We start from the raw sequence: 27,238 nt of genomic DNA, 5'->3' as shown, positions 1-27,238 counted from the left end.
CACAGTCCTGAACAGCCAGACTAGCTATTGCTCCTGCCACATTGCAGGGAGACGGTTTTACTTATATTTCCTTCACACGGTTGTGAAGCCCAAGAGACTGGCCACTGGAAGGAAGTATTTAGAATGTTTTAGTTTTCATAGCAAGCTATTACTTGTAGTGTATGCAACATTAATTTCTTACAGCTTTGGACAAAGGTATGTTTGGAAGATGATATATAAAATTGATAGTATATTCGACCAAAAATTTGTACGTGTGCAACTGTACGATCCTGATTCTTTCAAGGGTTGAAAAACTACAGCTGTTGTGTTAGAAACATGTGCTTGTATGTTCCCTTTTACCACTTTAAGGTGTGAGTTACATGTCTAATTTTATATGAAAGATATAATTTTTGGTATAGCAATTCATTCTTTAAAATTGTTTCCAGTCTTTATAGAGCTTCTGGAAAGATTATGAAGCAATCCTTGAAGCTGTTTCAATGTACATGAAAGAGAAGAAGGTGACTGGATTTACAAAAAGGTATCATGCATATCCAGCTGTGCTGTGGACAATAGGAGAACACTGGATGCTGAATACCTTGAATTGAGCAAGGCCTTGGCACAGTCTCTGACGGTGAGATACGGATAAATGGGCAAAGGTGAGTGGGAAAACAGTGAGACTGAGGTCCATGCAGGATCAACACACTGTGATCCCCTTATGAGCCTCCTCTAACAGCCAATTACTAGTGGCATCCCTCAGGGACTGGTATCAATACCACTGCTGTTTAGTATCCTTTTTAATGACCTTGGCAATGGGACAGATTGCACGGTCAACAGGGTTTTCAGACAGAAAACAAGGCTGGGGAGGGACAGTTGACACACTGGAGCACAGGGCTGCTGTTTTGAACAGCAACAGTCTGAAGAAATGGACTGATGGAAAATTCACAAGGTTCAACCAAGGCACGCGTGAAGTGCTGCATCTGAGATGGAATATGCCCATTCAACAGAACAGCCTGGAGGCCAACCTAACACAAGTAACTTTGCAGAAAGATACTGGATGTCTTGGTTGACAGTAAGGTGAACAGCAGTGTGTCCTTGTGACAAAGGTGATGAACTGCACCTTACTAGTGAGAGTATAATTGAGGAAAGTAATTATTCTTTTGTATTCAGCATTTGTGAGATAAGCTCTGGAGTAATATGTCAAGTTTTGGGCTCCCCAGTACAAGTAAGACACTGAAATACTGGAGTGAGTCCAGGGAAAGACCACCAAGAGCACAGGACATGGAGGGAGAGGACAAGAGGTCCTGCTTCTGTCTACAAGAATCTAATGGAAAGATAGAGAGACTGGGTGGAGCCAGACTTTTCTCAAAGGAGCATGGAGATGGGACAAAAAAGCAACTGGCACAAATTAAAACATGGGAAATTTACATTACATATTAGGAAAAAAATTATTTCACCATATGAATGGTCAAATGCTGGAACATGTGCTCAGAAAGGCTGTGGGATCTTCATCCTGGGAGGTGTTTGGGTCTCAGCTGTACATGCCCTGGGCAGAGGCTGAACCTGATGTCCTCCAGATGTCCCTTCCAACCTGAATTATTCTGTGATGCTACAATATGGAGGAAAGTTTGTAAACGTGCAGCTTGCATATTATAAAACTTCTGAGAAACATATGAGGCTCTAACAGACACATTATTGGTCTGTAACCTGCTTTTTGACATCAGGGACAGATAATGCTGAAAAGACTATGGAATATAACTTAACCTCTGCTAAGAATTAATATAACTGGTTTATAGAGATAACGGAAGTAGATTAAAAAGGACCAGCTAGAAGAAAACAGGCTTAGGCTGTGGTTACAAGAGTTGGATGTGTTGCTATTTATGACGGAAATAGTTTCACAGTTTAGGTTTTCAGTTAGTACCTCTGTTTAGTGTATGTTAGATGGAAAGACAGATGTGAAAAACTGTGAGAAGTAACTGGTCTTCCTTAGCGGATTGGTCAGGTGGTCAGAGCTTCATACAAAAATCCATTTTCCAGTATCAGTGCAAACTTTCATTTTCATCATGGCATTTTCATAATGAAAATTTGAGCTGTAGTTATTTTGGCTTGAGTTACTTCTCTATCACAAGGCTATACCTTCTCCATTAAAATTGTATTAGTCTGAGGACTAAAAAGTGTGAACTTTTTTCTCCTTTCATATGCATTGACATGTGGCAGAGCTAGCTATGACATTAGTTGGAAGGACCAATTGAACACAGCATTTTCTACAATACAGATGAAAGTTCAGAAATTTGACACTATTTCAAAAGGAAATGAAAGCAAATGAATGTGAGAACAGCTCACGGAAAGTTTTGTTCTAAAAGAGTGAAAAATAATGAGAAAAAAAAAGATGTTTCCAAACTGTCACTATCAAGACTTAGCCTGTCAAAGTAAAAAGCCAATGACATTTTGCTTTACCATTTTATTTCTTAGCTGCTAACTTGCTTTCGGATTCTCATGTAAAATCATTATCTTAATGTAATAAAAAAAAATATATTATCTTTATGATATAATCTTTCTTTTAAGTTTTAAAATCAGGCACTGAGTCATAAAACCAAAAGCCACCGCAAAGTATCCTGTACACTTTTTTAAAGTAAGTCAGATTTTGAAGTGAGTCAGATTCTTAGCTGACTTTCCTGGAGCTGTGCTGACTGACATTAGCCAAAGTGCTTTTACAGACATATAGTTTCAATCTGTGATGAGGAAAACAAATGAGGCGAGACAGTAAAACTCTCCAGGGTTTCTTTGCTTCACCTCAGTGATAAAAAAAAACATGTAAAAAAGCCAGCTCTGTGGAATCCCTCCTGTTTTAGTGTAATCTGCTTTTTTTTTACCTCTGAAGTGGCACCACTTGTTGCTGTTGGGAACTTCTGCATTCATAACTGTCCTGAGTTGAAAAAGTACCTTTCATCAAACAAGTTTCTGAAGATGAAAAAAGTGATGTGAAAATAAAAGAAATCTTGAGGGAATGAATTCTTTCCTGCTGTTTCCAAAATAACTTTAGAAGTATAGTGAATCATTGCACAGTACATATCGAATAAACCATTCATATGAATGAACAGTGGCAAGGTTTTGTTTGCTCAGGATCAGTACTGAAATAGGAAATACAGCTGTCAGAAATCCCTGATGGAATTACAGTTCTGATATATCAACATTTGGCTGAAAACAGGCTCAGCTACTGGTGTGAGAGCTTGTTTAGACGTGAATACACGCGCTCCCTTTGCAGTAATGGAGCTAGAAGATGTTTCATGTCTTGAAAGCCTGCATTGCTCTTCTCCCAAAGGGGATGGTATCACAGAAAAAACCAGCACTGAAATGGGAACATTTCTGATCAAAGTACGGTAGGATCACGTGTTTTGCCTTGTCTCTTTTCCTGCAGACCATATTTTGAAATGCTTTTGGGGGGTTGTATTTCTTCCTTTTTTTTTTTTTTTTTTTTTTCCACTTTCTTTTGAGGTCTCTGCAGAGTATCAGCTTTTGAGGATACAGTTTATCTGTTTTTGCACATCCTCGTTCTCAAAACGGACAGTGAGGGGGGAAGCAAGCCATAGCAGAGGCACACGTTGCTATATTTAGCTTAATATATGCCTTCCTAAGCGTCCATTCTACTTCCATCTCACTTCTTGGAAAGAAAGTCCTGCAATGGGCCTTCAGCAGAAGAGCGGAGGAAGAGGCGTTTCGACTCAAGAGAACCGAAGACATCTCCTCCCTGTGCCTTTCCTCCCTCCGGAGGGCTGCGGGAGGGAAGACCCCCGTCTCCTAAGTACAAGTTGATGATCGCTCCCTTTGCTGTTGGGGGGCACCTCTGGCTGCCACCCACGATCGGGTGACCGCCCAGCACCCTTGGTAAGCCTGGTAATAGTTCTGCCTGCCTTCTCCGCGCTGCTGCACGCCCCGGGGCCGGCCCCGCGGCGCTCCGGTACGGGGGGGCGGTGCGGCACCGAGCCGGGGCGGCGGGGCAGGGGGCAGCCGGGAGGCGGGAGAGGCCGGGCGGGCGGGGGAAGGCGAGGACGTTCCTTCTGCCCTCCCTCGGAGGAGCCGGGCGCCTGCCTCTGACCAGGGCATCTCTGTGGGGGTGCGGGGTCCCTCGCTTTGCCCCGCCAGCCCCATCCCTTCCGGCCCGACTCGCGTGCGTGCTGGGAGGCTGCAGGCGCTGGCCGGAGCTCTGCTTCTGTCCCGGGCACCCTGCCTGTCCCCCGACCCTGCCTGCCCCTCGACCCTGCCTGCCCCTCGACCCTGCCTGCCCCGACCCTGCCTGTCCCCCGACCCTGCCTGTCCCCCGACCGCGCCTGCCCCTCGACCCTGCCTGCCCCCCGACCCACGCCCACGCTTTCCCTGCCCGCTGCGCTGCCTGGGGCACCTCTCTCCCACTCTATCCCCGGCCCGCGATATACTTTTTCCCGACTACAGAGATGCCGCAAATAATTTAGCTCTGGAAAGGGCTTATTTTCAACACACATCCCATCAATGGCCCCGCAAAGCCACCCTCCCCGTGCTGCCCGGGCCCCTTCCCTCACACCTGGGTGGCTTTGGAGCAGGATGGGCTCCTTGAGTGCTGTTGTAGCTGGGAGCAGCAAAAGATGATGCCTAAAACATTTGTGTATGAGCCCACAGATGCCTCATTTAGAAAAGTTAATTGTAACTTGCTATTACCTTTCCATTAATGCTAGTGAAAGTTAATTTCTCACATCTACCTTTTCCATTTTCCTCCCTGCAGTCAACGGTACACAAGGTGAGAAATTCCACTTTACCTTTTTCAGGAGGTTTTTCAGACTGAGATGTCTATTGTATTGAGAGAGGTTACTGTCTGTTTCAGTGATAAATGAGGTTCAGAAGAGTTATAGTACAAGTTGTAACCCCCCAGAGTTTGGAAGACTGCCTCTGTATCTGCTTTCCACCTGGCAAGACCTGCATAGTAAGTAAACAACTTCATTTGTCTTTTTTGAAATGAAGATGGATTTTAATTTTTACCGGTAAATTGCAGTCCTGGCAGAATGCTGTTTGGACATAGTATAGTTAAGGCAAATGTTTGCTAGATCCTTTCATTTCCTTCATGAGCCTGATGGGAATTACGGCACTGTGTGATGATATTTGAAAAAGGCTTAAATTCCACAAGAAGCCATTCTTAATGAGGTAAGATTAGTGCTTTCTGCTCTTGACCCCAAAATATTTGTTCAAATGGTCTGACGTTCAGAAGAATCTATTTTTCAAAAAAAAACCCCGGAAGTCACAACCCTTTGGGACCAAATTCAGGTTTCTAAAAGTGTTGATCAAAATGAATTACTTGGCCAAAACTGAGGATCACTTTGACGTTATCAGCTCCCTTTCATACCAAAATCTTCTGGTGATTCTGGGAAAATAAGTAGTAATGATGCTTAAATACATACAATTGTTTACTTCATGAGGTATATCATTAATGTGCTTTACAGAACTTAAACATTCAGTTTGTTTAAAGATTTTGTTGGCTTCACAATGGCATGGTGATTTTTAAAAATGATTTTTTATTATTAAAATTCCATCAGTGGCTTTAAGCATGTATGAAATTTGAAAAACATGCTTAAAGCTATTTTTGCTTTGGGCCTTCTAGACAACTGGGCTTTTTATACTTTTTTCATTGAAGCTGTCATTCCCCACTATTGCCTTGCCGTTTTGCCCCTTGAGTATTTCTGTACCCTTTTATTCGGCAGAGAACCTTTGCCTTTACTTTAAAATAAACTCTCCAGTTCTTTCTGAGAATTAAAAATCTTATTCTGTTCCTTGAAGAATCTCTTTATATTAGCTGACTTTCACCAAAAGCATTTATTATTTGCCACTTCTTTATCCCCCTCCTAGAATTTCATCAGAGTGCTGCATATGGCTCAAATGTAAACACTGTTAGCCTAGAGTAGAACAATTTCAGACAAACAGATCAGGTTCAACAGCAATGTGAGAGTAAGATTAAGGACCTGTGTTTTTCTTGTTAACAGTAGCTGCCAATCTCCAACTCGGTTATTACTAAGTACCTTGCATTGCACTGTGTTCTTTAATCCCTGTTGAAAGAATGTAGGTTTCTGCTCTGCATTCAACAAATTTCCACTGTGTGCTGACGTGATGTGCTAACAAAGAATGTGATTTAGAATTTAAAATCTGGTGATAAATGATTTTGTCTTTATGTAACAGATCATAGTTTCATGGTCTGTAACAGCTGTATTTCTTCTGGATGTGATAGGGTGAAAAATGAAAGGTAAATTCAAGAAATGAAAATAAAGAGGGGCCCCTTCTTTCCTTGTAAAGTGTAGCAGTTTGAATCCACATGTGTAGAAGGGAACTGAAACCAGGTCTGATCAGTTTACTGTATGACCCTTTAAAGTTGCTTGCTGCAGTACTCAGCATCCAACTTTTAGCTGCTTTCTAAATCTGGATCTGCCTACCAGTCAGTCTGAAAAAAGGGATGTGAAACACTTCTTTCATCTCCTTACAGTGATTTATGGGATGATGGCATACTTGTAAAGAACGGGGGAGAACGATAAGAGAAGGAGAGCAGCTACACAGTTTGATGTCATTCTGGAATATCGCTGGAAATGCAGTAGCCTCCTGCCTCTGGCTGCTGTAGATCATAGGAAGTTTCTGACTGTAGATCTCAAGGCAGTGTTTTACACAGTAAGTATATGCTTTCTCAAATTGCAAGAGGTTTAGGTGATAAAGCCAAAGAAATGCAACGCTAATGAGCTTTCTTTTGGCAGCGCTCTCTGTGAAATACATTTCATGTGTGTGTGTGTGTCTGATTTGTCCACGCATGTTTGGGTCGGTGACTAAGCAAGGTTGTCTGTCTTGGCTGCAGAGGTTGAATTGAGCTTATCATGCACCTAACCTATCTGTTTTGTAAGCAGAACTGAGGCACAGCCTTAGGACTGCTCTGCCTTTGGTTGCCAGTTAACCTGCTGTTCTGAGGAATCTCAGAGAAGACTCTCCACGCTGGTATTATTTAGTGGTGTTTTCCATTTCCCTGTGAAAATAAAGTTGGCTACATATGAAGTAACTGAATATGAGCTTCTTCATCTCCTCCCCATCAGTGGAAATGTTAGCAGTCTTATCCGGTGCTTATTGGTTCCATAGACAAAACTGTAAGACAAAATTGTTTTCTAACAGGCTCAAAATTAGCCATCAAGAAAGATGTTCAATCTATCAAAATCATGCTGTTCTCATCGAAGGCAAGGGAAATTTCTACTAGCTGTTTCTACAAGGTCCAGTCTTGCAAAGTTTATACTCTTTTTGGAGAAAAAAAACACTGTTCTTTCCTGTGATAGGTGTCTGCTGGCTTGGGATCTAAGTTTAAGTGCTTCTGTAAGATTGTCATTTGTGAAATACATCTAGTGAACAAGAAAATGGAGGAAGGAAACCCTGCAGTGCTTTCTAAATTTAAAACAAATTTGGCAAGAAAAATCTAGATACATTACCTGATGTATGAAAACAGCTGTTATAATAAAAATGTGTAACTTTCCGTTTGGGAAGCCCTTTTCAGTACAAGGCAATAGTTGCACTGCCCACATGCTCAAAGGACTTTGTTTCCCTGCACTTGTGATGAATTGTGAATCTGTTTTTTGTAGGCTTTCCGAACAAGCAAGGACAATTCAGTTTCATTTTTCTGGAGAAGTGAAAAGTAACTCAGAAAAATGACTCTTATGATTTTTTTTTTAATGTTTATCATTGAATCTGCCACTGGTAAGTATAAATCTTCATTTCATTAGTAGAACCTTCAAAATATTTGATGAATATGTGGCATCTTCTTGACTGTTGCTTAGAGTGGGGCAAGTTTTGTATTTTGCAGTTAAGAACAAAATCTTACTGGTTTCGGCAATTTCAGCCCAGTTCCAGACTTGGGAAATTTGGTCCAAAATATCCAAATTATGAAACAAAAGGAGCTGAGATGCTACCTGGAGACACCTGATGACCACAGTCCCTTTTCTCTATTTTTAGGACTTCTGTATGCAATGGTATATTTGGAAAATTTGATTGGAAAAGCAGACTTTGACACTAAATTTTACACACATAACCTCATTCCAAGGCAACTTTCCCAAAGATATCTGAAATCTTAAAGAAATCTAGCTACATAATGATTTAGTTTTAATTAAGAAGATAAGAAAATGCCAAATGTTAATTCATAAGATCTCTGATTTTATGGCAGTTGACCAGTTCTGAGGAGTAGCCATATTTATCTAATCAAACCATATGTGAAGAATGTCTCCTTTCCCTTTCCATTTGTGGCAGCTGCCTTACTGCAGAGTGGGGCCAGATTCTGGCATTTGTGCCCATTTTCTTCCGACACTGTTGGACCCACATTAAAGAATCTTAGGGGCATGTCCTTTTTTTATCCCCCTTTTCTGGTTTTGTTTGGGTGAGGTAGAATAAAGACGTGGAAAACTGAGTTTTCCAGTAAGTGTTGCTGGAATAAATAAATGTTGCCAAACTACTCTGCTGAAAGGAAGTTGCTTTATAAAAGACAAGCAGCGCAGCAAATCACTTTAAACTCAGGCTAAAGTAATTTTCTGAAATAAGTACTTGGCTTCTTAATGTACCTTTTTTTCCTTTTTCTCTGAAGAGAAGCTGTGTCCCCTTCGTGCCTCCATTGATGTGCTAGAAGGGGAATATTTTTTCCTTTGTTATCTTGAGTCAATGCAAGAACATTTTCAGGAAGAAGCATACACAATAAACTGGTACAAAGAAAATGCTGGAAAGCAGCAACTGATAAAGGAAACACACAGAATTGTTTCCCAAATGAATTTTCTGGAGTTTTGGCCAGCTGAACTCAGTGACTCTGGGAATTACTCTGTCACTCACAGGTTGGTATGCAAGCCGGGGGGTGAACATCTTGCCTTCACACTTGTGTATGTAGAAGCTAATTTCTTTGTCTTGCTTTGTGCTGCTAGTGGCATCTGTACAAAGGAGGTGCAGGGAACTACGTGTCATTTCCCACATCACTACTCAATAACCATCCAGGCAGACCTGTAATATTTACAAATAGCTATAGGCAGTTGCAACCTTCCAAAGGTTCTGTAAACCTTTTGATAAGGCAGGTAGCATTTCTGCTGGTTTGTGATTAATTACCTGAGCAAAATGAGTGATAGGCAACCCTTCTGTCCACTGCCAAGTAAAAGGCAATATTTGCTTGTCTTCTCCAGCAGACTTGTTCTTCCTTACTGTGTTGAGTGGATCTCACACTCTGAGGCCCGCCAAGTGGTCTGATTGTATAGCAAAGTAATAAAGAGTGGCATAGATGAGCTATGGTTTCTGTGCAAACCTTTGCATGCTTGGAGCTGTTCAAAGAACAAAGGAAATAATTAGATTTGATTCTTACCACTGTAGATTATGAGTCAAAAGGAGAAATAAGGATAGGCCTTGTTTATTCGGTGGTAATCTTCATCAGACCACCATTAAAGACAAAAGGAACTAAATCAAAGGTTTACTGCATGGAATTCTTTTGACTAACTTGCACCAAAACTGTAATCCAGCATTTACAATTGAAGCAATAATTAGTTTTAAGCATGTTATTTTGCATGTAATGATTTGTGCTGGTTTTCAGGCAATATTTTTAAGGTTTTTGCCTGGTTTGTAAAGGTGTAGGACTGCAGGTACTGAAAAATACACTCCACCTTCCTCCAGTAATATCACAAACACTAGTTTGATAATTTACAGTTTTAAGCTAGACTTCAATTGTTAACTTCCAAGTTAACTTGGAAACTGAGAACTTAATGTTTTGTTTTTCCATGTGTCATTATTATTATTATTATTATCATCTTCCTGATATGATTTTAAAAATTACCAAGTCACAGTATCTGAAATGCTAAATATTATAAATGAGAAGTCTGCTGGTAGAATATTTCTTTTGGTCTTATGTGATTTCTTTTCAAATGTAGGGTACTCTTTATCCGAATAGTAAGTAAAGCTTAAGAAAAATTTTACTCACATATGTTGAACCCAATCTTAAGAATCTTTAGGGGCGATGAGTATGGTAGTTTGGCTACTTTGTGGTGCAAGGTCATGTAAAGGGGGTGTATTATTGAATACAGACATTCGTATGAAGGAGCACAGGTGAAGCCATCTGCTTGGTCCTGGTGTGTAGGGGTTAACAATAAGTAATACCTGACATCGGCTTGTCTGTTACAGGCTTGTACTTTTCATATCGAGTCTGAATTTGGCTTTAAATTTTGGCTTTACTGGTGGCCTTGATCAGTCGTCTATATGGTCATTTCACTAAATATGGTGCTAAAAAGCTATTAAATCTAACAAATTACTGCCAGCACCTCATCAATGGTATAAAATGCATGCTTTGACTCATTTTGGCATGGGGAAAGATAGGTGGACAGCACACTTGAATCGCCAGGTTCAAGGAGGCTGTCATAAGGAGTATAAAATAAAGGACAAAAGAGAGGAAAGCTGTGATACCCCCAGCCTTACTTCATGACCCTTGTGGTTTTGTGATTATTTTAAAGACTCGGGGTAATGACAGTAAATCCACAGTAAAGTACAAGAACTCTGTAAAATGAACATGAAAAATATATAAACTTCAAAAATGAGAGAAACAGCCTTATGTATAGAAGGAGACTAAAGGAAAAGACCTTAAGTAAAACTTAGGACAAAGTTTGTATTAATAAGTATTTGTTGGAAACCAGAAAAATGTCTGAATCCTTTGTGCAATGTCTTGATTTGCTGATTTACTTCAGCAAGCAACTCAGAAGAAAGGTTTTGATCACATAAAGCATTCATTTGGAATTAAAACTTCTGATTTTCTGCTTTTTTTGTTTCATTTTCTAGGACTATTATGCTACTACATTTTAAATCTCAGTTTTGAAAGAAAGCATTTTTATTTTGAGGGGAAAAAAAGCTTCTCACCTAAAAAGAATATATTTTGACCACTCTGAAACAACCTTCTTCCCCTCCCCAAATTGCTTTCTGTTAGGCTCGTACAGGTATTAATTGTTCTGTTAGGATTGGAATGAAGGCATATGCCAGAATCTTGCACTGAAACTCCTCACAAGTGTCACCACTGCAACAATAGGCATAAGGGGATTTTTTTTCATGGGATTTTAATGGGATCTTGGATTTAGTTTATATGACAGTTGTCACTACTGGCAAACATATTAAAGAAGTTACATTTCAGAAAACACAGATTATTTGCAGAAGTGGTTTTCTGCAGAGACAGAGGACTTTTAGTAGTCTCTATGGATAGGGAAAACTTGTGGGCTATTGTGAAATACTAAATTGGTTTAAGATTTAATAAGAATGACAATTAGAATGGAATTTGTGTCATTTCAGAGCATTTATAATAGGTTAAAGTTCTGGTTTTGAAAGCAGGCATTCTAAGTTTTTTGGGTTTTTTTTCCCCCCAACTATTTAATTTGGAGAACTATTTGGAAGCCATATGGTAAATTATTTTTAGAGTACTTATAACTGTGTAGGCAGCTTTTAGTGAACAAAGTGACAACTAAATATAATTTAATTAAATATAATTTTTCAGATTTTCAAGAAAAGAGAACACATGTTGACAGATTTTGCAAACAAATTAAATTTAGGGATTTTTTTCCGATCTGTTACAACTGACAATATGCAAAAAGCAAGAGGTGAAAATGGTGTAACAATGTTTTTATGGTGTATTATCCACTTATTTTTGACTTAAAGAAGAATCAGAAGTTTTCCAGTTAAAGCAGAAGTGTCCTGCTGAGACATGACATAGATATCTAAAGTGTGCGCGTGTATGCATTGATGTGTTTATGTGTGTTTGTTAGTGTAGTAGACTTAGGATATAAATTCAGGAATTAATAGACAACACCTGTAAGCCTGAGTGTGTCCTTCTTCAGCAACATTTCTTGACAATAAAGGATTTCATGTGCACTTGTAGTGGGAGTGGTAAGCAGAAAAACAGTGTCACACATCTCTGGCAGGATTTCTAATTCGTATGTTTTTTTCATAGCCTATATCCTGTGGTTATCAAAGAAAAAACCAGAATACAAAAAAGCAGGTCATCTGATTGCTCTGTGGTGGTGACCGTGAAACTGAGGGAACTTACAGGTTCCTGGAAAAAATGAAAGTACAGAGATCCATGATAAACACATGACACTATTTAAGACCCTAATACTGCTCACTTTTTCACGGTGTTCGGAACAGTTGAAAGCAGTGGGAACACACACATTTAGAGTTAATACTGTAGGTTGGAAGACAGAGTGACAGTTTCTTGCAGTAGGTTGAAATACTGAGATAACACTGTCTTCTTGTTGCAGTGAAATAGCTAAGGGATGACTTTAGAGTTGGCTATGTATCAAGTAAACTTGGTTTATATTCTATAAGGGCTTTCACTTCCCTGTATCACCTCCTTAGTCAAGCTAGTTGTTGTTCCTTCTTGGTGGGTTTGGTGGAGGGAATTGAAAGGCTGTTAAGCCAGAAATGGTTTTGTTCCCTGCAAATTATCATTAAAGAATCTCAGCAAGTGGAAACCAAGATGGAAATAAAACAGCTGAGACACTAGCAGTTCAAACAATACGACTTAATGCATTTTTTTGTTGAAAAACATGTATATGGCAGACAACTAGAAATTATGTAAGCCAAATTCATCTTAGTTTGCATAGATATGATTTTGTCACCTTCCAGAGAGCTGCCCTTTGCCAGATTTTGGCTCATCAGGTAGAATATCTTAATCCACTTTGTGTGAAATCCTCATATTTGTTGAAGTGATTTCACCAAATATGATCACAGAAGAAAGCCTCTGTGGAGTGACAGTGCTGAGGAGAACATGTGGCTTTATTGATCCTTTTCTTCCACCTGTTGTATCTAGATAGTAGAATTGTGTATTTTATGACTAGATCCATAAATGCCTCTCCAGCAGTTTTCAGATACTAGTGTGATATCTAAAAACCATGCAGACTCAGCAGAATTAATTGAAACTGATGTTTGTGTCTACACCTAAACTTACTGTAGGTAAGGTACCTTTACAGAATCACAGAATGGTCAGGGTTGGAAGGGACCTCTGAAGATGATCTAGTCCAACCCCCTGCTAAAGAGGTTCTCCTACCACAAGGGAGAGAGAGAGACACTTCTGGGGCACGGATTATCTTGTCCTAAAACACACATTTAAAATAAGTCATGTAAACTGCACTCCGAAAGGGTGACTATTGACTGTGGTCCCACTGCTGACTGTGATTAGTAGCTCTGATTTAAAGGTGTAAATGTGATGTTGAAGAATAGGCGAGAAGGACTCCACCCACCGTGAATACCCATGTGAGTACATCTCTGATGAAAAAGTTTTGATAAGGTTTTTCCTGTTTATGACACCATAGTTAACTGATAGAGAAACCAAACCATTATGTTTTGGTTTAGATAGTCAATTGCAATTACGAGTAATTACTATCTTAAGTAAGGAGAACAAGGAGAGCCTATGTAAGCTGAAAAAGGGCTACAGTGTGAAGAGGGTGAGCAAAATACGTAAATATATCATGTTGGAGGGGAGCTAAAAAGGGAGGAAAGAACAACCCAAAACTTGGGCTAAATTCATCATATAAACGATGTCCTAATAGTTCTGAATCTTGTAACAGTAAAAGACATATCAGTCAAGAATGGTGTTTAAGCTGATAGACTTGTTAGGCTTGCTTCTCCATTTTAACTGCTTTTTCCCCTTAGCCCTTTTCACTGAAATTATTCTTGACTAGTTTCAGTTCTCCTGGGAATGATTCCTTTTTTTTTTTTTTTCTTTTTTTTCTTAGAGACAGAAAGATTCAGACATACTTATGAAGATATGACTGATGCTGGAGGGAAGCGCTCTGTGATTGCTTCTTTTGCTTTGTCAGACCTTGCTTGCTCGCTCAGTAAAAATGAGAGCTTTATGCACTAATTGCAAAATCTCACCCATTTACTTGCAGCAGCATACAACATTCTCTTAAACACTAACTTTGCCAAAGTCTGGCCAGCTTTGCTGAGCTTAAGCCAGAAGTCCTCCAGCTTCTTTTCCCTTGGTGTTCATTTATTTGGACATATCCAGCAGTGAAATAACTCACAGCTATAATCTGATTCTTTAGAGGAATATGTGGATAGAACGTAGTAGATATCTGAATGACAATGGTCAGCTCCTAGATATTCAAAAGAGGCATTTTTGGAGCATATTTATCTGATCTTTTACAGATACTGCATGGGACACTTTAGAATCGGTAGTTCCTGGCTCTTCCAGTCAACCTGGGGTAGCCAGATGCTGTAGATCTCTGATCAGTGCAGACTGAAAGACAAGGAGATGAATCCTTTCCAAAATGCCTTGTTTTGCAGACATGCTTGAATCCATAAGGGATTCTGTAATTAATGAGACTTGCGTAGTTTAGAAATATTTCCAAAATATCAGTGACTGCACAGTATCAAACAATAAATAGTGTCGCCTTGTGAATAGTAGTAGGGTTGCCCATCTGTTTTTTGACATATTTTACAAATATATTTTTCACTTACAGCTTTAAACCTTAGCAACTCGTAGGGAGATTAAACCTGCAAAATATCTAGCTGATTCAAGGTCCTAAAACTCTTTTATGCTCACTTGTAACTATACATGATGCCATAGATTGCTGCATCCTTGTTCTGGTTGATATAGCATAGATTTTCATATTTCATAGATATAATTGTATTGTCAAATATTTTGTGATAGATGGTTTGGTTTAGATAACCTCTTTTTTTAATGGGAAGTAACATGTATTTGGTGGTGGAAAAGTAATAAAGGAAAATATAAATAATTAGGTCAGAATAGGTATACTTTTTACCTAACAGAGGTATTGAAGAATTTATTTGTATTTTGTTGTGTAACTCACTAAGCAACATTCCTTTAAAAAGCTCCTAAAACTGACTGCTAATTTTTTTTTTTCATAGCAATGGAAAACAAAATTTCACAATTCAAAAGTGGACCTTGAATGTACTTCAAAGAAATAAAAGCAGCTGTTTCAACAAAAATCATCTAACTACAGAAATTAAAAATGCTGGAACTGGTCATTCACTGAAATGCAGTGATTTGTCTGTCAATGAAAATGACAGCGTGACATGGTACAAGGTAATTATTGAAACACTGTCACTCAAATCATTTGCTATAGAAACAAAACATCTGATTGCAGGAAAAATTAATTAGAAACAAATTTTTAGAAGCATCTACAAACCTTGTAAAGCTTTAATTTCTCAGTTATTAGGGAAAAAAAAACTTCTAGAAAGATATACAAAAGGAATTTTTTCTCTGTTCTCAGATTTTTTAGAAAAATGTACCTATACTCAGAAGTTACTAATAAGCTGGTAGTTTGGAATGGCTAAAGGTGTGATGTCCATGTCTTTTTGCTAATTTAGCCAGCAGCTGGTTTAGCCAGCTGCTGCTTCACTGATTCAGATATTATCCTGACACTAAATGAGCTGCCAAGATAATTGTTTTACAGTTGGCGTGTGCTTGTAAAGTAATTGCAAACTTTTCAGTTTTGCTGGTTCTAAACTCTTCTTACAAAATGTGTAACCAATCCAGTTCTGTTCATTTTAGGCAAATCATCCCTCTTCTCTCTACCAGCTTTTGCCAGAGCATAGATGACAGTTGTGTGAACACCTGCAACTGGGGTGTTGTGCTTAACTGTTGGATGAAGCACATAGAATAGGTTTCTTCCACTCTGTCCCTATGCATTGCCTTGACCAGCGCTCCTTATTCCTCTCAGGTGTCCTGGCTGGAGTAACAGATGCTGTTCACTCCACACTGAATCCATTTCAGGAAGGGATTTTGGCCACTTAAGTATGGGCATCTGGATTCTGTCTGGCAGAATGAGCCACAGCCCTGCTTCCTTGTCCTTTGTGGCCTGGGAGGACAGGACCATTGATGGATAGGGCCATAGGTGGATATGTTCCTCAGTAAAGCACCATACCCCAGACTGACCTCTTTCGTGGATAAGTTGGGTATACTGACGCCTAATATTTTAATGCCTAATACTGTGTGAGACATAGGAAGCACCCATCCTTGTACCTAAATATCCTTTGGTGCTTGATTGGGTTAAAATTTTCAGTCTTACTATCACACCCTAAGCTGAGATAAAACAGGAGTGCCTTTTGTGTAAGAGCCTGGTAGTAAGCATATGCATCCAGGAAATGTCCATTCCCTGGACAATTTCCAGTGCTGATCATTTCCCTTCTTGATCTAAGGTAATTTAGATGAGAACCAAATATTGCTGCATTTTCACAGGACATTTCACTCAGCGTGTGCTATGAGTTAAAAAAAAAACCCAAACAACAAAGCAGTTTGTTTTGGGGGCTAGGGAGGGCAAACAAATGTGAGCCCAACTCTTGTCACTCTCTGAGATGGTCACTTTCCCTGTTGTTGAGGCATTGTGCTTTAACCTGGAAAGTTCCTCATATGTCTAGACAACTTTTGGCCACAAGCAGGTGAATCAAGCCATCATTAAAAAAAAAAAAAAAAAAAAAAAAGATGCGTGCATTTAAATTCCAGATACGATATTTTCATACTCAGATGCTTGTGTGGAATTGCAGTGCTCTCAGCTTCTTACAGGCTAAATGTTTACATGTTGCTTTTAAGTGACCATGACTGAAAATTGGGTCCCCACCTCTTTTGGGTCAGATAAATATCACGGAGATAGTGAAAGAGTGATGGTGACACTTTGTTTCAAAAATAATTTTTCACTTCTTTAAGGTTTTGAATGCGTGTTTGCTACAGAATAGTATTCTCTGCCTTTACTGATGCAGGACTGTGTGAACTATGAAAACGAAACAGAGAGGGAACTGGATTTTAAAACCTTAACAGTACAGCACTCTGGGATATATACCTGTAAAATTTTAATCAGTCATAAAGGAAAGATATACCACAGCACAAATACAATTAAGCTGCTTGTAGAAGAAGGTAAGAAACCTTTCTGAAATACTGAAGCAGGCTTTCTGGTTCTCTTTACAATGGAGGTTTTTAATTACAGTTCTGTTTTGATGAATATATACAAGGCTGATCGAATCTGGTAATCTAAACTATTTTACAACAATTTAAAAAATAAAAAAAAAAAGCAGCAGAAGAATTTTCTATGACATACCAGTTTTGGAAAATTTATTTAGTATGTTTTCCCTGAGGTAGGTTTTTTTTTTTCTTTCCAGTAATAGCTGCTGTGAGTCATGCAAACTTATGAAGGGGTTTGGGGAAGAGCCTTTCCAGCCATTGCAATTTGTGCACTGTACATATATGCATGTGAAAAAAGTGCAGCATTACATAGTGTGTTTTAAACTACTCAATAATGCCAGAGTCCAGATATTGTTCTTTGAATTCAGTGGAGTGTATATGATTAGTTTTAGAAATAAAGCAAATATGTAATTTTTACTGTGGTAGAATGTAAGCAAGCTATTACTTCAATAGCAATACTTCTTTGTATTTTAGATGCACCCGAGGCTGTAACTTCAGAGATAGTTGGACACAATGAAGAAATTGAAACAGAAATAGGTATGAAATTAATACAAGAATCTTCATGGTTGCCACTGGTTATATATGCTTGTGTTTTGATGCCTTTATGTTTGATGGTCTGGTTAAGTGTAATCAAACAAACAATTGTCTGTGCAGCCTCCTGAATCTGATCGGTCCTCACATCTAGTTATGTTTTGCCTAGTGTATTCCATGCTAAATGTACCCTTTTACAGAGGCAGAAGCTGAGGTCACTGCTATGACCAGCAAGGGAAAGTGGATGTGATGGTAAACCATCTCTCTGTGGCTTTCTCTTGTAGATAGCAATCCCCATGGAGCAATGTGTGAAAGACATCTGGTTTGCTCAGTGAACAGCAATAATGAGTAATCCCCTTAATAATTGATGTACCTGAGGATGTTATTCTGCAGGGAAATGAGAACTGTGAGGGCTGCCAGTCCTGGCAACGTGAGCATCAAGATCCGTCACTGCTGCAAAGAATTAGTTATATTGTCAAAAGCCAAGATCTTAACTGTGCTTCTAGCTGGGAATAGGTTAGATAACATGGTCTGCAGGCTTCACACAGTGTTGGACAGGATCCAGGATTTTGTGAGGCTGTAATTAATTTTTAAAAACAGAAATTCACCTGTCTTTTTCCTCCTCTGTGCTTGAGGGTTTCTCCCATCTGGTTACCTATTCTTTCCTTTTCAAGTTTGAAAAATCATATCCACCTCCTCTGTTGCTCATACATGGATCTCATTTGCTCAGCCAGGACCTCAGATGCTAATTGTCCTTCCTTCCCACAAATACCAGTTGGTAGGTCCTTTTTCTAATGATAGTACCTCAATCCTGTGTTGCCTCATGTCTCCCAACCTACCACTACACCCTTCCTGCACAGTTCTTCCCACCTACTATGCTTGTCCCCATCCTTAGAAGGCTGCATCAAATGATTATGAAACACTTGTCTTCCATCCTTTATCTGCCTTGATAAGATCATTTCATAAGGTCATAGAACTACCTGCTGAGTGTTGAGACAGATGGCATGGCGGACAGTGAAGGGAATTTTGGATGAGCTGGGTCCATGTTCTGTTGAACCTGTCATTGTTTAGATGGTGTTCTATATTTCCCTGAAAACAGCTGTTTTGTATGGTAAAAGAGCTAGAGTTGCAAGGTAGATAGTACTAGAAGTTTAGGTCTGTGTTTCAATCTGTGCAACTGTGATTTGGATTTCTAAGACGAGCAGATTTTCAGCTGGATCCTGCTTTAAAGATTCTTAAGCAGTTCCCCTGCAAGCATCCACTCTGATAAATCTTGAGGAGTCAGTTTGTAATGTATGCCCTTAGAGAATTCCTGGGCAGGCCTCACTTACTGGAAAGCATTTGTGCATGATGGCCTGAACAAGAACTAACATGTGTCTTTTGTGGATTAATAAAGGGTGTTCTGAGTGTGTTCCCTGGAAATGATGCTGGCGTAACCTAGAAAAGGTGGTGTAAAGCTGCTGCTAAGCTCAGGTCAAGTTTCTGATGACAATGCTTAAAATAAAATGCCTTGCAAATCATCAGATCTTACACTCCAGAGCTGCAGCCTTCTTCCTGCACTTCTCCCAAGTGTATAGTTGTCTTTTTAGTTTGGCTGTTATAGTTAACTGGACTCTATGAGGTGTTTCCTGTCGCTTCCAACTCGTGCTTTGAAATGGTACAAAGTGGCTGACTGACTGACTTGTTCATATGTTCAGGATTATGCTGATTTCCAGGTGTGGTGCTGGGGTGAGAATTTCTTCTGTGAGACTTCAGCAGGGGCTCTAACAGGTTTTGGTTTTATTGAGCAAAAGTGTATAGTTTAGTTACTATAATCAGTTGGTTATAATTCCCCTTACCGGTTACTTATTTTTACCTGGCCCACTAGTGATGGATTGTCCTCTCCTGTTCTCTGCCTGTAGAACTGTCTAGTTCATAGAATCATAGACTATCTCAAGTTGAAAGGACTCACAAGGATCACCAAGTCCAACTCCCTGTATTCTCTGAATCCTGGAATTCTCTGGCCTATTTGAACTCATCTCTCTGTGACAGTTTAGCTGAGAGAAAACAGTGGATGGCTGTCACTGCATCAGGGTGCAGCAGAGCCCTGTGCATGGCTGCAGAAGCTACCACCAGTGCAGGTGGAACACCTGTGAAACGTGCAGGGACTATGAAGTCCAGAAAGGAGCACAGCTCATGGTATATGTTGCCTGGAAAGCTGAGATTTTACTGCACTGTGAACATGATTGTTACTTCTGACTAGGTCTTCCTATGTTATGCTTTGTTTAGGTAAAGAAGAGATACTCAATTGCACAGGTTTCTTGAGTTATTATATGCAAGAAGATGCCAGCCTCTATTGGTTAATTAATGACAAGTTTCCAGAAAAATGCACAGGTATCCCCGAGAACGAACCTTCAATATGTGAAGAAGAGTTCAAAAGATTACAGTAGGTTTTCTGAAAATACTGCACTTTTGTTTGTATGTGATAATGTCCTGCACTTGTGGAACTGTAAATTCAGTAAATCCTGTCTGGGGTTACTTTTGAACTTTTTCCTCAAAATCTGCCTCTTAGCTGGTTGTAGGTTTCTGTACAGATAGTGTTGCTTACACCACTCCTTGTTGCAGGCTGGGAAACAAGTTCTACGTCACAAGGCTACTACGGATTAAAGAAGTAACGGAAGAGGACATCCATCATAATTTCACCTGCATGTTGCAAGCTGATGGAAGAACACAAATAAAAATTTTGAAACTGAAGAAAAGTATGCTATTATCTATGAATCACACTTCTCAGACATAATTATTAATCATGCCAGCCTTCTCAATCCTGAGGGCCGGGTACTGATTTCAGAACATCTCTCCATGATGTTCTGTGTGCTTGTGGAGGCCCTGGTCCATCTGGTGCTGGACCTAACAACCCCCTGGGTGATTCCTCCTGCTCTGAGACAGGGGCAGCAGGGGGTTGCTGCCATGTCTGCTAGAGCAGCTGTGTGAGAGCTCCATTGTTCAACCGATGCTGCTGTGGACACAGCTGGGGAGGCTGACAGATCCCTGGGTGGTACTTTGTTAGATCCCATGACTGTGCCCTCCTACTGATCAGATTGGTGGGATCACAGGGGTTAAGTACCCAAAGCTCAGTGCAGCCCAGAGTCTGCTGTTTGATCATTTTGTTTATTAAGCAGCTCTTTCTAAAATTAAAATCTGAGTGTTTGTTTGTTTGGTTTTGGTTTTTTGTTTGTTTGTTTGTTTTTTTCATCCTCTGGAAAGACCAGTCTTTTATAGTCCTAATAATTCCTGAAATGTTCTAGTTGATGGTTTCTCTCTTGTCAGGGACTCTTATCTTCTAGCTATGGAAAGCTACCTAGACTCTACCATAGTCCAGGCAGCCTGGAGATTCATGGAAAATGGACATTACCTTTTTATTTTCCATCTCTTGCAGACCTTTCCAAGCTTCACTGGGAATATGTGAAAATAAACTAGTAAAAAGATGATGCATATAATAAAGCAAATGAAATACAGACCACAATGAGCGTGACTTAACAGTGCTTTCACAAAGACTTCACAAAGATTTAAGTGTTAAAAATACGTATTTGTAACTAAAAAGACAAAGGTAACAGAATAATAATTAAGAAAAAACCCCACCAAAACCTGAAAGGGACTAGAGACAGGAAAAAAAAACCACTAACCCTACCTTGGTCAAAGGTATTAAATGGGACTTAGAGATTAAGGAGTGTTATGAATGGACTGAGAGGGGTGAAAGGCAAAGAATAACAGGAAATAATAAAGAACCTGAAGAAAAAACATTATAAAAGTGGGTGACCACCAGTTCGTACATCTATAAGGGTCTGTAGTGTCAGTCTTGATCCCACATATAGTTTATTTATGTAAGTGGAAGGTGTGTGAATGCATGCAAGATTGTTTCTCCAGTTTTCACGGTAATCCATGTTCTGTAGTTCTCCATCTCAGGACAAATGGCATGCATATGTGCTTGAAGTATTAGCAGGAAAGGATTCACATCAACACTGTGATTTTTTGGAGTGATTTCAAGATGCTGTCAGTATTGAACACAGTAATCTTGTCATATAATACTCCGTATTAAGGCTATGATTTCCTGGGTTTCTGTTTTACAGGGTACGCCCGAGATCTGCCTGTGCACATATTTACAACCGGAATGGTCCTTGCTGTGCTATTTCCATGTGTTGCTGTAGCTGTGGTGTTCATCTGTGTGATGTTTAGAGTCGACTTAGTCCTGTTTTATAGGCACATATGTAGAAAAGATGACACTGCTGGAGGTATGACTTGGCTAATGCTAACTCGGAAATAAGTGTATTGATTACAAAATAGTTTCTGGTGGGGTCTACAAAACAATCATCTTTGAGGAAGAGAAAAAATAAATCAATGACTTTTGTGAATAGAAACAGCAAAGAATATGTAAAAGAGAACTTGATGGTCAGGTGCTTAAGTGAGTTTGTTATACACCTGGGGCAGTAACAGCAGATAAACACAGTGAAGAAGCTGCCTCTGGAGCAGGTAATGGAAAAGACATGGTCAGATACTGTTCAGATGCACTCTGTTCTGTCATATCCATGGTGTACTCTTATAATTAAAAAATAAATTAGTTTATTCTGCTTTTCCAGTACCCATTTTACAGAAATACTTAATAGCCATAGACAAAGAGCAAAATAAATGTGGAAATCTGCAGTATCACTTAAATAGCATTCTTATCAGGTTACAGACACAATTTTCTTGATCATCACAAATGTGACATTAACTGGTTAAATTAATCTGTTTTTTTTAAAAAAACACCTTAATATAGAAAGGATATGTTATTTTCAAATATTTGCCGAATGCTATCAGAATCTTTTATATCAGATTTAAATTGATCCAGGATCTTTTTTGTTTGCTTGTTTGCAGACTGTTCAGGGTATCAAAGGAAAGAGCAGGAGTTTCTAGATGCTTTGCTACTGAGACAATAACTTTGAAAACCAGAATGATGGATCAGATACTGTATTTCTAATGGTTGCTAACAAGCCAACAATTGGTGATTTCTTTCCAGATGGAAAAGAATATGATGCATTTGTGTCTTACCTGAAAGACTGTGTTTCTCCTACTGAAGAAGAGCGAGAATTTGCTTTGAAGATATTACCCATGATATTAGAAGAAAACTTTGGGTACAAGTTATGTATATTTGAGAGGGATATATCCCCTGGAGGAGGTAAGTGTATTGAATATTCTGCTCATTAAATCGGCACATCATTTTCACACAAAGGTAAAAGTCTGTATTTAGAAGGAATTCTGTCAAATGTGCATTGAAATGCTACATTTTTCATCTAATCTAGACCATGTGCATGCAAAGTTCACATGCACACATTTTAAATATTCTATAGATATATTTATGAATTCATATACACCTAGGCACATACACACACACATCTTTAATTACACAGAACCAAGACAGACGAGAAAGCTCACACGGAGAAAGTTAAGGTGAGAACACAGAAGATGTCAGATGTTTCAAAGTAATAGGGCTCTTGCCCTGCTTTCACTGAGAGCAGGCACCTAAAAATGAACTCACATTTACTGCACAAAGCAGCTGGTGTCTCTGGTACTAGTTAATCTCAGGTAACTTGTATGTTTGTGGTGGGGTTGAAACTACTTTGTGAATGTAATGGGTTCCATAACAAAATAGAAATGAGAAAATTGAAATTTGTTTCTCTAAATGGCCTATGGATAGATGGCCTTTTGCAGATGCTTGGAATAAAGATACTGGGGGGGATTCCACTTAGCACAAAGATCCAGCTGAGGAATAGGATTTCATTGTTGAAAACACAGAACAGTAAGGTCAGGCAGCCTTCTTCACAAGGCAGGATCTTGTCTCCTTGTATCCATTCTTGACATATTTTTCTAACCTGAGAGTTGCCACAGCTCTCCCAAACCATTTTTCCCAGTTATTCTCTCTCTTTAAGTATTACAAAATGGCTTTTTGAAGTGTTCAATCTGGTTCTTTCAGTAGTCTTAGCTTATTTCCTTCCCATAGTTTGAGCTTATTTCCTTTTCTGTGGTCTCAACCATTATGGAAAACAAGAGTATTTCTTTCTATGTACAGGAGCCTTTGGTGTGTGTAATACTGTTGTCAGCCTCCTTCTCCTCTCAGTTTTCTCTTCTTTAGGTTGCTCCTGCAATTTACTTTGCCTTTCCCTGTAAGGCATGTTTTCTAGATCTGTGGTCTCTGTAGATCTTGTCGCACAGTGCTGAGGCAAGCACAGGAAGTTGTGTGTGTGAGTTCAGTTTGGTGCATGGGTGTCTGAAAGGTATCACCATTTGATGTCAGTCATGGCTTGTCATGACGAAAGTCATGGAATTAAAACACAGTTGGAGCTCATTCTATCATCACATGCTAGTCTCAGTTTTGGATTACTGGCAATAGATTTGGGTATTTGGTGATGTAAAGGAAAGTGTAACCTGAGGGCTACCGAATATTTAGAGAGAGGTTGCTGTTGGTGGTTTTTTGTGGAATCACTCCAATGGTATCTGTTACAAAAGAGCAAAGAGATCTCTAGTTGGAGGAAAAATAAATTTTGCTGTCATCTTCTATCTGTGTGACTACTGACAGACAGCTGTCTAGGGTAGCTGGAGATTGTATGTAGGTTTTTGTCTGCCCCAGAGAACAAAGCTTTGGCCATTCTTGAGATAGTTCTTGCAGACTCTTAATCTGCAATGTGTATTAATCTCTTCATAGGGACAGGATGCTTACATTATGTCACTTTATAAGAGGAACATTTTTGGTACATGTGTGGTTGTTAAAGGTTAAGTTGACTCAGTGGCTGTCCTTTCAATTTAGTTTAATAACACATTTATCTTTAATTTGCAGCGGTTGTTGATGATATCCATTCATCTATTGACAAAAGCCGAAGATTAATCATTATACTGAGCCAGAACTACGTTTCTGACAGAGCTATATATGAACTTGAGAGTGGACTGCATAAAGCCCTAGTTGAGAGAAAAACTAAGATCATATTAATTGAATATATGCCTATAAGTGACTACAAATTCTTGCCACAATCACTGTCTCTTTTACCTTCAAAGAGGGTTGTGAAGTGGAAAAAGGATAAATCTCTTCCCTTGAATTCCAGATTCTGGAAGAACCTTCGGTACCTGATGCCAGCAAAACCTACCAAGATAAACACCAAAGGGCATTATAATAATTTTGACTTAGGTTCAGAAGTGACTCAACCACGCACTGAGGGCTATGACTGTAATGCAGTCATATAAACGAATCTGGAGACAGAAGATGCTGCTGAAAACTGTGCATTTTGCTAACTAATAGAAAATACAAACTGCACACTTACTTTGGGATTATAGTGCTCATAAGAGGCAAAGTCTGAGATCTAAGAAGAATGTAAAAACTGTTACAGTGGCTAGGACAATGCTAACCCCAATGCTAAATGCTATCCCAAAGAGAGTTTCCTCAGCAATCTGAACAAGGAGCAGAAATTGCATTCTGCTAAGGACTTACTGCATGGCACAAAGCAAAATGAAAAACATTTTTATTTCACATTTTCCAGTAATGTAGAATTATGTCAGTTATACTTGCATACTTTTTGAAGTCTCTCAATAAATTTAACAGTATTTGCAAAGTATTATTACTTAGATGCTCTTAGTTTTTTATTTTGTATATTGTTAAGGATTCTGCTTGGGAGTAGGTCCAAACGGTTCCTGCCCTAGAGAGCTTGACGTGCAGGCTTTGGGCTATGTCAATCAGGAAAGTCAAGTGAAAGCAGGGAAAAGGGAGGTTAGAAAGAGTAGGGCAGATTTGGCTGGGCTAACAGTATTCACTACTGAGTTGTACATGGTCTGGACAAGCCAAATGGGAATTATTTGGAGGAATGGTAAAGACTGTTTCCATCCTCCTATTTCACTGAGAATACCATAAATGCTCATTTTGGCAGGGAGAAGAGGCGCATGGGATAGAGATAATAGTATTTTGGTCATAGATACTGATATCTACAATATGCCCTGAATTGTCTTCAGCTGAGGGATGTAGGGGATTTACATGGAAGTGAGATCTTTGGTCTGTACATATACTTCTAACCCTTTGGAACACTTGTACTTTGTTTTTTAAAACTAACTTAGTATTGCCATTCAAAACCATGGTACTCCTCCCTTATTATTAGCTACCCATCAGAAGATAAGATTCTGACATAAATTCCTGGATAAAATGGAACTGTATTTCCTCCACCAATGGGAAGAAATCAGTGGCGAATCATTTTGGAAGATCTGTCAGTTCGCTAGGAGACCATAAAGGCTCAGTATCTGTCTTGCATTCAGCTAATGGTGGTTCTAAGGAGGCATCTCTTTGACACTGACACTTAATTCATGCAGCTGTAGTGATGGAGCTGCATTACCTTCTTAGTGCACTTGAGAACATAATTTGACTTCTGAGTGTCATGGCAATATCTCAAGATTCATGAGAATGAAATACCTCCTTGTTTGTCAAATATTCTGTAAAAAAGCACAGTTTCTGCAGATGTTCAGGTAAAAGTAGAGGCTGAATGTCGATTTACAAAATGGAGACAACATAGTTGCCAGGTTAACACACAGATGGCAAGGAGCAAAGCAGTAAGGCCTGCATCTGTGGTGTCCTTCAGATCAGCTCCAAGAGGTCTCCTGCTTTCTGTCAGGCAACTAATTAGCTACTGAAGTATGGTAGTTAGGCAAAAGATGTTCTCTCGTTTAAGATTTTACTGAAGAGGATTTCTGCTCTGTAGATATGTGTCTCTTCACATTTCCAAGGTTCAGTTCTTCTCTACCAGTGTTTCCTGTGATTTGTAATCACAGATCAGTTTTAACATTCTCCTGTAGGACTAGTGATTGCCCCTACTTCAGAAACGCCATCAGACATACTGGGCACATCCATTTCTTGGCCAAACAGCTGACAGAAAAGTTAGTAACTTTCCTGGTACTTAACTGAGGTGTTAAACTTGCTCCTCAGCCCCATCATTTTTCATATGCTGTCATCAGCGTATTGCCCAATAAGATAAAGTGTCAAATGTGTTACACTGCGCATGTGAATATGGATAGTGCACATGGTTTGTTAAAAGCTGTGGACTGAGCCTACCATCTATGAGAATCAGCTGCTATAAACTGAGATTGAATCTGGCATGAATGCCCCCTCACCTCCGTTTAGAGAAATGATGTGACTGCATGTACCTGCTATATCTCATGAAGCTGTACCTGGAAGACCGTGAGACCATATAGGATTTGACAGCACTGAGGTTTTACAGAATAACAGAGGAGCTGTTTGAATGCCAGAAAGCTGACATTCAGATGTAGTACAAGGAACTACTCAATATCTGTAAAAGGGCAAGTATTTTTGCACAGAACGGTATCATGACAGTCATTTAATCTCTATAGCTGATCCTCTGCCCATGCAGTGGTAAAGAGAGACAAGGGAAGTTAACGATATGCATACTCATTTTAACACCAGATGTTATTCTTACTGCTCATATATCCTGAATTACTGACTTTAATCTGGGTTTAGAAATACCTGCTTTTTGTTTACTGGTCCCTAAAGAAAAGGAGATGTTAACTGGACTTGTATAGACTGGCTGTGTCAATTTGCTGGATCATGTATATGTCAAGTTATACGTGAATTCACATGATGGTTGGTTTAAGGTAATAAAGGGTAATTTCTGTGATTTATATTGCATTTTTTTTGTTCCATTTTTGCACTTAATAAAACTTTATTTCGTCCTCTCCACATCTGTGGCTTCCATTTTTGCTGCAGTTAGACAACAG

General features: G+C 39.3%; 1 protein-coding gene across 1 annotated transcript; it reads left to right on the top strand.

Annotated features, from left to right (window-relative positions):
• The first annotated feature begins 48 nt into the window (after positions 1-48).
• Positions 49-27,142, top strand: IL18R1 (interleukin 18 receptor 1). The gene is made up of 13 exons (XM_080377318.1): positions 49-3,861; positions 4,832-4,930; positions 6,476-6,654; positions 7,602-7,716; positions 8,594-8,834; positions 14,884-15,061; positions 16,735-16,888; positions 17,408-17,470; positions 19,733-19,889; positions 20,069-20,202; positions 21,571-21,732; positions 22,497-22,655; positions 24,312-27,142. Exons 4-13 carry the CDS (start codon positions 7,668-7,670, stop codon positions 24,710-24,712), a joined length of 1,698 nt encoding a protein of 565 aa, XP_080233444.1. The 5' UTR covers positions 49-3,861; positions 4,832-4,930; positions 6,476-6,654; positions 7,602-7,667; the 3' UTR covers positions 24,713-27,142.
• Positions 27,143-27,238: the final 96 nt, after the last annotated feature.

Source organism: Falco punctatus, assembly GCF_963210335.1.
Source record: "Falco punctatus genome assembly, chromosome: 2".
Lineage (NCBI taxonomy): Eukaryota > Metazoa > Chordata > Aves > Falconiformes > Falconidae > Falco > Falco punctatus.
The sequence above is the reverse complement of the archived record's forward strand: the minus strand, read 5'-3'. Positions and strand labels throughout refer to the sequence as shown.